Source organism: Dromaius novaehollandiae, chromosome 8 (assembly GCF_036370855.1).
Source record: "Dromaius novaehollandiae isolate bDroNov1 chromosome 8, bDroNov1.hap1, whole genome shotgun sequence".
In the NCBI taxonomy this organism is placed as follows: Eukaryota; Metazoa; Chordata; class Aves; order Casuariiformes; family Dromaiidae; genus Dromaius; species Dromaius novaehollandiae.
In genome coordinates, this window is record NC_088105.1 from 31,330,836 (window position 1) to 31,343,169 (window position 12,334).

Consider the following 12,334-nt stretch of genomic DNA (forward strand, 5'->3'; position numbering starts at 1 on the left):
CTTTAGCACCATGAGATGAAGTCAAGGGAATCATGCTAGGTGGAGGGACTCAGTTACCAGAACTTCAGAGATGATAGTGACCTCATTACACTGGTCAAGAAAAGTCTACAGAGAGCAAAAGATGAGCTACGGAAAACAAAATGCTTGGCCTATAATAATAATAATATACTCATCAGAAGACAAGAGAAATAAAGAGAATTAAATGGGAAGGAAAAAGCAGGGAAGGTGTACATACCTTGAAGTATTAGTATTAAGGAACACATATGGTAAGGATAAAGCAGCAAGTCCAAGTATTATTTGGTAAAGTTTGGAAAACTAAAGATAGTCCAGTAAAAACAGAGTCTAGATATAAGAACTATTGTACTGATAACACCCCACATGAATCAGAATGCTAGAATAAGAAGAAAGTTGATCAATTGGAGATACTGATGAAAGACATAGCTGAGAAAAAAAACACTGATCCTTAAATTAACAGAGATAAGTAAACAATCTCTGATAAGAAAGTACTATTCCAGAAAATCCAAGACAGATGGCTGCAAAGGTCTGAGCACATGTCATGAATAACCTTGGGAAGGATATCACACACAGCAACATGAACCAGAATACAGGGGACAGCAACAGCAGGCAGACTGAAGATACGCTGAACAGATATACTTAGGAGCAAAAATGGCTTTGCGAGCAAAGCCACAAGGCAATACAACTACTACTCTTGTCGCAGACCAAAGTGTCACCTTTTGAGTTTCACTGAATATCTTTCTTGTGTGTTACAATGCTGTTTTCAGTCCACAATAACCACTTGGCAAAATATAATAATGTGCCAAAACCCATAATTCAACAAGTCATCAAGTCCCTAAGACTCGATACTAATTAAGATGTAAGCAGTGGAATCATTTTGTTAAATCTGTAGTGATCTCAAACACGGAATGGAATGCAACTCTAGATCCTTACCACCCACCAAAGCTGACAGAAATGAGAACTGAAAAGCCACTTTTCACAGCTGACACTTCTAATGAGAAACCACACACTTACAAAGTCTTCTTCTTCAAACTGTAACTTCTCTTTGTCTTCCTTCTTCTCTTCCCTGGCTTCAACAGGCAGCTTTTCTTGAAAGGCGGAACTTTTCCGAGAATGGAAGTTGCCATTCCAGTGGCGATGAACTCCAGTTCCTCCTCCACCACGCTGGTTGACACCATCATGGCCCCGTGAGGGACCATGCCAGCCAGGCTGACTGCCAGAAAGCCCAACATGAGCTCCTTTAGAAACACCAGAATCTACAGAATCATGGCGGAGAAGGGATGGCTGATGCCAGCAGTCTAAACAAAAGGAGATAAGTAAGCAAATAAAAAAGTCAACACAGCATGCAGAATTCTAGAAACATCAGGATGTTTTTCTTGTTAAGTCAGAGTTCACTAAGTAACTACTAGGCCAAACTTATTATGCTACAGTGTGATTATCCCCCCAAAATAAACCAAGCTACACAATGCACACACAGCTACCACAGAACCCCCTTAAAGCCAAAACACATGGCATGGGAGAACAGAATAACACAAGTTTCTTACAGGACATTTTGAAAGAGTAGTTTTGAAAAACATTGTTTATATTCCGCAGAACTCTCCATTCTGTAGAGTATTCCAGGATGTTGGCTTTCAGACTCTGTTCTGATCCCTCTTACTCACCTCCCGTAGTTCTGAGGGGCCCATTATTGAAAAATCCATCAGAAGAATTGTGTCTCCTACGGCTCACCCCAAAGCGGCCCTCTCCCCGTGAAAGATGTTCTCCATGTTTCTCAAAGCTGGCTGCAGGGGACTGCAGAAAGAAAAAGGTGATGTAATTAAGCACTCCTTAGGGCATCCCAGAAGTGTGTTAGACCAAGCAGGACAGTTTGCAAAAAAACCAAAAAACCAAAAAACCCCCACATTCCTGTACTAGAATACAGCATCTGCATCTGTATTGCTTAGCTGACAATATCAAAACATTCACATTAACGCCATCAAAATGGCTCCGTCTTACACAAAATCAAGAAGAACTTAACATACTGTACTTACCAGCACTGTCTTTGTAAACACATTTCTTGCAGAGTTCGTTTAAGAAATTTTATGAATGATACACAGGTGTTCATTTGCTGACACCCCCCCCACCCCAGGCAGGATAATTGTCTGCAACAGAGGATGTGAATAGCCTGACAAAAATTCAGAGATACTTACATGAAGAGAACTCTTGGGCTAAAAGAACTATGATGCTGTGGAAAATACTAATGCTTTTAACATCAAAACTCCAAGGAATTTGCTACTCTTCACCTCGTTTCATTTATAAAAATTGCAGAGGCTAGTTTTAAGTGGATCAAACATCCTGGGTTTATTACCAATGAACTACCCAGCAAGAGCCAGATTATTTTCACAAATCAAAACCAAAGACTTATATACTAATTTGTAAGTAAGTGGCAGGTCAAGTTTTGACCCCCACAGTTTTGGAGCTGTTTCCTTAATCCTTTTCTACTTGGGATTCCGCTCGAGACTCAAGGTAAAGACACTGAATTACTTTCACATCTGAATGCAAAGGACTGCTCCTCCTCTGAAATAAAAGGGATACATTTGTTGAAACAAACAAATGTGATTTTCACCTTAAGTTCCCCAAAAGCTTTTTCTGAATATTTAAAAAGACAAAAGAAGTTAAAATTAAGCATTTCATTTCAAGTTCGGCACAACACTGGCGCATTTTTTTGCTTTTTCTTATTTTCATAGCTGTAACAGCAATTGACCTGTAAAATTTACCTTGGCTGACTGCGGCGTTGAGAAGTTAAGCCAGGCAGGAACAAAGTCATGCTGCGCCATTTAGGTCCAGTGTCTCCCTTCAATAAAATGAGGCATCAAACCTCATGGCCAAGATCTGTCAGTGAAAAGAACATCCCCTGTCACCTTTCCCAAACTGAAATAACCGCACAATTCTACTTTCCAAAACCTGATCTATACTAATAGGAAGGGAAGAGTGCTATAGTTTTTCCAACTGTACTTAAACACAGCTTTTACTGCTGACTTTATTTCTCTAACCAAGACAGATGAGAACTTAAACATTCCCAGTTACTTCTTGTTTACAATTCCATTCTAAAAACACATCTGTGAAATTCATGATAGGATGGGAACAAAACAGAATAGCATACACAAACCATTCAAGGCACATATGTGTGAAAACCAAGATATGCCAAGATCTGGGATCCATTCTTTCATTGCTTGCTGTCTCACAGTCTACAAAGCGGTGATCACTGCATATTTTACTCCAGAGGTGGTAAATTAAATATGACTAAACTGACAATGTTAGAGACATTGAGTGAAGATCAGAGTCCTAAACCCACAATTTAAAATTCTATCCAGATTCACCAAGTTTCACATACCAAAAAACATCCTATACTGAAATTGCTTTCTAGGTAAGGAACGAAATGATTAGGAACAAAACACAAGCTGGCTGAAGGATCTGTATCTTAATGGAAGCTTAACTGAAGACCAGCTGATGTGCCTCACTGAGGAATCTGAAACTGAATTGTTCTTTCCAACATGTCATAGCAACTTCCACTGCTCAAAACCCTAAAAATTCTTAGTCTGCTGTTACTCTGTTTTGGGCTACGAACAAGCCAAAACTCTAAGGCAAAGAAAAAAAAGTAGATATGATCACTTACGCAGAGTTTTGCCTCCGCAGTCCAACGTCCTCACTTTTTTCGGTGCTTCACTTGGACCTCCTGGTTCCTTCTTTCTCCAGGATGCCGTAAGGCCAGCCTTGAGGCAATAGCGCGTCTCGAAGCAGAGCACGAGAGGCCGCGCTTCGTGCCAACTGTGCCTTTCACCCCCTCAGCTGCTCATTTTAACCCCTCTTTGCACTCACACTACAAAAAAAATACCTAAGAAGGTAATTTATATTTTTTAAAAAAGAACCACGACCACGTTCACCTCATTAAATTTCCTCTGGTCGTGGTACTACAGAAGTCAGCCTTTACATTACAAAAAGGTTTGTCAAGTCTGCATGACAACATTCAGAGCAACCCCATGGTTAATACTGAACAGATGCACCCAAGTCTGCTGGATAATTCATGGTCTGTAGCAGATGGATCTGAACACTCTGGAAAAAAGACTATGTTATATAAAAATGTTTGCCTGAAATGTTGAGATCTAAACAAGAAGCATCTGCCCAAGTGCTCTTAAAATACAAACTTCATTTTCATCACATACAGTTGCTAAAAAAGGTATAATATTTTAAAAAATGAATGTTTGGATATACTCTGGACTTCACGTAACTTAGCTAATGCTCCACAGAACTAAGCACTACTTGATGCAAAGCTCAAAAGCAGGCACAAATGTTTCTCTCTGTTGTTCACCATTTACATGCTGAAAAATAGGTCACATGAACAGAAAAATGCCAGGTCCAAAAATTATCTCTTCTACTCTACTTTTTGTAGATTGGGTGCTGCTTTTAAAGGGGAGACAAATTATTCAACAAGAGCTTCTTGTTCTACAATGGAGAGTTCACTTCTGGGTCATAGTCCTCTTCCATCAAAGAGGTGAGACAGAAACTGTAGTCACTATGAAGAAAAAAACAAAAAACAAAACACAAACCATCAGTACGAATAGCAGAAATGTGACATAAAGCATGCCTAGAGAGAAGAACAGAAGGAGAAACAGAACAAATACAGGGCAAGTGCCAAAAGCTATTTGATCTCTGATCAAAAACAAAACTGAAATGATCTAATTAAAAAAACTTCTCCCTGAAAAGGGCATTTATGCTTTTTAAAGATCTCTACCCAGATTTAGTTTAGAATACAGCAATACAAACAGCTGATTTAGCATAAGGGGAAAAGAAGGGAAACTGCATGCAGCTGATGAAGGACATCTCCACATTTCATAGGAACTTTTAAACTTGTTGCTAAAATATCATCATAGGACCCTAGGCAACAAGCAGGCTTTGCCACACCACACGCCTCATCTTCTTTATGCTCCCACTGCATTCTTCACCTGCTCCAGTACAGCCAGACTCCCTTGCCAAGGAACTACTTACTCATGATATTAATTTCCTCCTTCCTTTAACACAACCAGTATACCTGTAAGTACTCCAACATGTGCCAACTTTCTCCCTGTCTTCCTCTGACAATAATCATGTTATTCTAGATATTGTTTAAAAAAAACCATAGGGCCTTTGAGGGCTTCCTGTCTCCCCCCCCCACCCCCCCCCCCAATGGAGTGAAATCCTCACATCCTCACCCTCTTTTTGCCAGAGATTCCTCAAGGGAACACTGAGTGTTGAGATAGGATAGAAAACTTCGGTCTACAAACTACTCACAGCAAGACTGTCTATTTATTTAATAAAATCACCCCTGTTATTTAAAAAAGTGCTTAGCAGGAACTCTAAAGAAGCTAGAGCAAGATTTGTAAGGAACGTAAAAGATGATGTGGATAAGACTGGATAGCACTAGAAATCCATCTAGCTTCCCCTCAAATAGCAGAACTAAAGAATATTCCTGCCCTATTCATACTCTCCATGTCATTCATGGCATTGTATCTATCTCCTGCCAGTCATTTCTCTTCTCCAAGTTGAAAAGTTAATCTATTCTTATTCCTTGTACAGATGTTATTCCATAGCTTTGGTTATCCTTGTCACCCTTCTCTGTACCTTTGAACTCGGCCCTTTTGAGATACTAGGCTTTTATGCAACGTTGCATAAAAGATGTGGGCACACCATGGATTTCTATAACGGAAAACAATGAATCACTAAATTCTTCTTTTCATAGTAATTTTTAACACTGTTCAGTTAGAACTGAACAATGATGCGACCCTTTTACAGGGACACCCACAACAGTCCCAGTCCCCACCCAGTCAAATAGCTCATTTTAAGTCTGTACCTTTGGTTCCCAGTTTTTGAAAACGGGTATCATGTGTGCTATATCCTATTCCTCTGCTACCACGACTGCCTTAAGTGTATACACGACAGTCAGTTCTACAATTTTATATCCAACTTTCTTTAGTGTTCTCTGACAAATGCCATCTGTGCTAGCAATTTTGTACTATTCATTTTATTGGTTGTTCTGAAGTCTCTAAGCATCAGTTTGAAGCAGTTCCTCCAACTTCTCTTGTAATGAGAGCCTCCAGATTGGGGAATTCCATAAATTCCTCCATGGAAAATACCAACAAAAAAATCTTAGCTTTTCTGATATGCCCTCTTCTTCCTTTCCTTTCTTACCATCTTACTTAACTAGATGCAAATTCTCCAACAGGCTTTCTGCTCCTGAAACATCTGAAAGGTTTTATTATTGTTTTTATGTCGTCAGTTGTTTCTCAGGATCCCTTCATGCATGCCTTATTATGTCTTTTTATTTGACTTCTCAGACTTTCTTTTCCTTGTTTAGATAAGGTTCCACTATTTGAACAATTCTGGTTTGAGTTGCACTTGTTACATCATTCTTTAATCTGCTAAGCATGCTAGTTTGGTTTTTTTAGTCTTTAAGAAAGAGGCTCAAAATAAACACACACAGGAGATCCTAAAAGAATTGCCACCTTTTTACCCTCTGTGTCATTCCTTTTAATATGCTCCCTCATTCTCACATCCTTTTTCTTCCTGCAATTAGATCTTACTGTTGTGCAAAGGAGTTTGGGAAGGGGAGACATTTTTGCTCCTAAGATGTGAGCCACAGCCACATTTCTGGAGGCGCAGTATCAACAAGAAGTCTCACGACCACTACAAATTACCAGCCAAGATGAAGAAAGAATAGAGTGGATTTGGCCATAACAAATACTGACCTAGGAACTCCCTAAACATCTCGCACGGTACTGCGAGCTACAAACTGTCACACACGGGTAACAAGAAAAGTGTTAACTTCCCAACAACCACTGTTCATATTAAAGGGTAATTTTTCAGCATAGGTAGGGATGTGCTGAAACGTAGCAGTAACTGCTGCAGACCGAACAATTTCCCTAGCACACTGAACTCAGCACCAGAACAAGTCTACTTTAGGTGTGACCTTCTTAGGCTAATACCAGATGTTTGAGAAGTAAATGGAAGAAGAAACAGGGACAAAGTCAACACACAGTTGAATATATTTAAACAGGATTCATTACTTTACCCTCTGAATAAATATGCTTTTCAGAACAAACTGTATAGCAATTAAGCCATTTCAAACTATTGACAGAAGTGAGTTGCACTGTTTAAGAAGTTGATTTAATGAACCTCAAGAATGATTCACAGTGAGCTGAAAAATGGACCTAAGGAGACAAAAACCACACAGAAATGTTCTCTGGATTTAAGGGTGCCCAAGTAAGTGAATGCCACAGAATGAGAGTTTTTAAGTAGGAATTAGGTGTGGCTGTACAACAAAAATAAAAACATCACAAAAATACAGTATCTGTGTTCCACAAAAAGGTTTTTCAATAGCCTTCATAAATGGAAAAGGAAAGCCTTTCAAAAGGTAACAAAAAAAATCTCTTGATATCAAGACAAAAAAAAGAAACTCACTCCAAGCACCAATTTAGAAGAGATCTTGCAGAAGATTCAGGTCTCATAACCTGCTATTTTGATATCATTGGTTGGATCAGTGATTTGGGCAGTTCATCGAAGTCTAATATGTATGTACACAGTCTAGTGCAATTCAGAGATGCAACATTTTAGACTGATGTCTTCCTAAGCCTTGCAAACTACATGTTCTCACAGCATAAATTAGGCACTGCTAAACCCCCAAACTTTATATTGGCTAGAATCATGACTTGTACATTTCAAACCTTTTACCCTGTATTTTGATACTTCTGTAACTTTTACTCTGAAACAACCTCACTTGTAGGTCTCATACTTACTGGGAGATTTAAAAACCTCTGCATAGAAGCTACAGTAAATTTAAGTGATGCTTAAGTTTATCTCCATCCACCCACCCGCTTCTGTTCAGGTAGAGCACAGAAGGCACAATTCAGATAGGAAATTCAAAGCTGTGTCTTGAGTCCTTCCGAAAGTCAATAGCTTGCTCATCTCCAGGAATAAGAAGGCTATATGCCAATACACCATATAACAATACAGCCTGTAGCTGGCTCTGTATTTCAGTAGGCATATAAATTGTTCTTAAGTCATCATGTACCCTCATGTACACGGGAACTCTCTTTAAATGTACTAAGTAGCACAAAAAGACTGAGATGTGACACATTAAAATGCAGTGCTTTCTTTTCGCTAAAGCAAAAGATTTGCTGTTAGATGAATTGTTGCAAATAAATAATACTGAAACCCTTCAGTCTGCACACTCCAAGATCAACCCATATGCTAGATTTTACAACCTCTTCTCTTACACTCTGAATCATGTTACACCTTCAGCCTATCCACAGACCACCTGCATATCCTACCATACTACTAATAATAATATCACAAAATCATAATAGGCAAGACTGAAGTCAATTAAGTGCGACCTCAACCTATAACACATTCTTAAGAACGGAAGAGTGAAGAACAGAACATGAATAGCAAAAGGGGTCGCAGTATACTTTCTCACTTCTGCAGACTTTTAAGCCAGAGTCTGTATCATAGTTTATTACCCCTCAAAGCTTGTATGTAAATCAACACAATTGTTCTTTGAACACATTCATATACTTTTGGCTCCAAAATGAAATAAGGCAGTTTCAGTTTACTTTGCTTTGTGTAAAAGCCAGTTTTTGGTTATATGACTGTCAGCCTCTGTTCATTTAGATGTTTTCTTGTATTACCAAAGTGACTGACTACACTCTATCCACTTTTTCTTGTTACTTATGATTTTATACATGATACACATACTCATCAAGTCATCTCTTTTCCAAGCTAACTTGGACTATTTAGTCTGACCAATTACAGAAGCTTTCTGAACACTTCTAACTATTCTTACCAGCCTTTACTGTGTTTTTTAGATAGAAGGTAACCAAAACTTCATAAAGTGTTCAAGATTTGGAAGCGCGACAGATTTAGAGTGGGAAATGCTGGGGTTTTTTAGTCTCTTCCTATTATCTAACATTCTGTTTCTCTTTTGATTACGACACAGAACTGAAATGACCTTTGCCAACTACTCAATAATGAATAAAGAAAGCAATTCCTCAAAGTACACACGTGATCTGCTTTTCTTTGATCATACACATGTGCACAGAACACTCGGACATATCCTGAAGGCAAAGTTCCCAAGTCTCCCCGTACAACAGTCACAGCTCAGCCAAACTGGTCTCTCTAACTGGTTTGCTATGGAAAACAGCAAGGACAAAGATCAGCCCCAACAGACACTCCCAATTCCAGGAAAAAGGAGAACTAAGGTGCTTGTCAATACAAATTTAATTCTCTCTTTTTTTTCTTTTTCTTTAAAGGAATTCAAGTTTGAATTGCTTCTGGAAATAAAAATCAGAAAGTGAGAAGAAAACAGTATCACTATATGAGGCGTTCTGTAAGGGCATGCCTCCCTTCGAAACAAATCTGCATTAATGAGGTTTGGTGAAGAAAAAAAATTGTCCTTTACCCGCCTTAGAAAAGTCTTTCATTGATCAAAATGCAAAAGCTGTTGATGAGTTCTGTGTTAAAAAACAAAAATTAAGCTCTGCATTAACACTTGGGTCAGACTTGTTAACATCAAGTTGATCTTTAAGAAAAGATCACTTCAACTCTCAAATTTTACAAGTTGCATCAAAATATTTTAACTGCTTTTTCTGTTCTCATAAGTTTTTTTAATAAAAGTATACTTTCTTTCCCTTGACAAGTGTTTAAGCTTCATGTCTAAATATCCTTCACCATGTCATTTAATGTGCAAGTGAAAGAAATCGTATCTATCACCAAGTCAGATAAACCAGTGAAAATTGTCAAATGCTCATTATATTACCAAATTTCACTGTGCATTTGTCTAAGTAAATTTAGAAAGCTTAATGTGAAAATTAAAGGAACATACAAGCATTTTAAATTGAAAGAAGAGGCACAGACTAAGACAAGGAAGCACGCATAGCTCAGGTGAAAAAGCCCATTCACAATGTTCTCACCGTGTTACAGTTTAATATGGTTGTACAGTAGTTTTATTCTTTTTGTTAACCATTCCTTCTACTACACAGGCTTGACCAGAATTCATTTCTATATCACAGAGCGTTTCTAAAGTTTTGTGTCTCAAGCTGAGTTTCCGACGTATACCTGATACTAGAACAAGGGAGCTACTCAATGTGCCAAGACCTATACTGACCAGAAAGTAAGGTTAGAGAGACAAGCTAAAGATTACCAAGGCACGTGAGCTACTGAGATATGAAATTACTCATTGGAAATGGATCATGATGTTTCAAGAGTTCTAAGAAAATGCATAAATTAACCAGGTCACCAGTACACTGTTCCTAGTACTTCCTCTTCCATCTCCTCCCCAGGCCTATAGAACTGCAAAAGCCCAACGGAAAGCAAGATCTGCCCTGATTTACTTAATGGACACAAAATTGCCTGCTAAGCAACGCCATTTTAGCACAGAACTACCTAATGGAAATATCCAGAATCAGTGCTCCTCATCTTTATTCATTTTACATATTTCAGTGCAAGTTTCTGAAGGAGACATGCTTACCACATGCTTCTACTGCCTCAAAGTTCCTTGCAAACCTCTTCAGGTCCCATCAGTTCTAGTATCTACACAGAATCCTATTAATTACAGCCCCTAATTCCATCTCTCCTCTCCTGCAATAACAAATCACAAAGTGTTGGAACTTCTGCTGGGAAACTAGTTTAAAAGTAAGCTTTTACTCTTTATTATACATCTATCAATCCAGTTAGTAGCAGCTACAAAAGGTCACAGAGACAACATCTATCTCTGCCACAATTTTATTTCACTTCATTTCTGTATTTTTCACTGCACTTCCCTATTTTTCTCTAACTAGAACATTTACTTAAAAAGTAAAGATTTGTTTTTCTAACTGGCAATCCTTATAAACTCAGTTGCGATTTCAGTAATATCCTTAAATATCAGATGTCATCTGGGTTGCAGAAAAGCATTCAGAAAAATTAGCAAAGAATTTAATGGATGCATACGGCAGAACAGAATTTATTTCCTCATCAGTTTTTTTTCTGTGCAGCTCTTTTAAAGTTACTTAAACAAGCAGATATGCTTAAACATACACAACAGATCTTTCTACCTAGCTACTCTTCAGAACAGTGTCTCATTTTAGCAGGCCTGTGTTAGCTGATCATAAAGAATTAACACCATATGTATTTACCAGAATATGAGCTCTTTCTAACAATTTTTTATTTATCCAACACATTCACAGAAGTAATGAATTACAGTCTGGAGTCCAACCTTGGAGAAGTGTGTTACTGATTTTTTTTTTTTTTAAGAATATGAAGAGGCTACACATGAAATTTCATTATCCTGTTCTGCAAAAAACAGAACATGCCTTTGTATGACTATTATTAGAAATATTTTATTGAGTAAGATAATCATATTTGGACATACACATTCATAGCCCCTTTAAAACAATGTAATTATGAATCTAGCTTCAACCTTGTATGTGTTATTAGACCTGACTATAAAAGACAAGATCGTAGCACTACTAATTCAATAGTTGTCATAACAACTGCTGAGCTAAGTAATTTAAACTTGAAGACTTATTTGCAGATAATGGCACGTTCATTCGCATAAAGTATCAACAAAACAAACTTACTTTCATTTTGCTTTCAGCTTCCATTAATACTATTGTCTAGCCACACCTTCAATCTGTCTCCCCTACTGAAATACTAACTTTTGAGAGGACAAATGTAGATGTTCCAGCATGACATGTACAACTAGTAGTGCTCACAAGCCTGAGCTATTATGTGCCAAAATACCTATAATATAGATCTGCCAGTGTTACTTGTCTTTTTCTATCATGTCACTTAACTAGGCAGACAAAAATGTTACTTGAATATAAAGGACAAGTCTATTAAATAGAAACACAATCTGAGCAACATTTTTCTCACTACCAGGCAGCTGAAGAAAAATCTAAAAATGCAAAGTATCACCCATGCCATATTCTGTAGAACTATGGGAATCCATCAAAATAATAAATGATGGATTAAAGTACTAATCATACACCAAAATGGAAACTTCTCACATATGGATATTGAAAGCTTTTATGAAAAAATAGCTGTCACTGAGAAATTAAAACCTTGTTTTTCAAGTTTAAAGTAAATTAATCTATTTTGCAGAATAAGACTTGTTTTGTGTTTAGAAACAACACTGCAATCTATATATTCCAAGGTGAAAAAATGCCAGAAGCTTGTCTATACAAAAGTTTTTCCAGAGTAACAGACAAGGGTTTTGCATGCGTGTGTCATGTTCTGTATCTGACCACTTACGCAAATTGGACAGCCCCAA

At 37.8% G+C, this 12,334-nt stretch overlaps 1 protein-coding gene across 3 annotated transcripts in view; it reads right to left on the bottom strand.

The window, feature by feature from the left end:
• GPBP1L1 (GC-rich promoter binding protein 1 like 1) overlaps window positions 1–12,334 on the bottom strand; it is a 35,755-nt gene that overhangs the window by 14,462 nt on the left and 8,959 nt on the right. For all 3 annotated transcript variants that reach the window (XM_026104118.2, XM_064516144.1, XM_064516145.1), the window contains exons 2-5: window positions 3,671–4,567; window positions 2,772–2,886; window positions 1,677–1,806; window positions 1,030–1,313 (exon numbers count right to left, since the gene is read on the bottom strand). In XM_026104118.2, coding sequence (XP_025959903.1) covers window positions 1,030–1,313; window positions 1,677–1,806; window positions 2,772–2,831 — 474 coding nt within the window. In that variant the 5' untranslated portion in view covers window positions 2,832–2,886; window positions 3,671–4,567. The remainder of the gene's footprint in view (window positions 1–1,029; window positions 1,314–1,676; window positions 1,807–2,771; window positions 2,887–3,670; window positions 4,568–12,334) is intronic.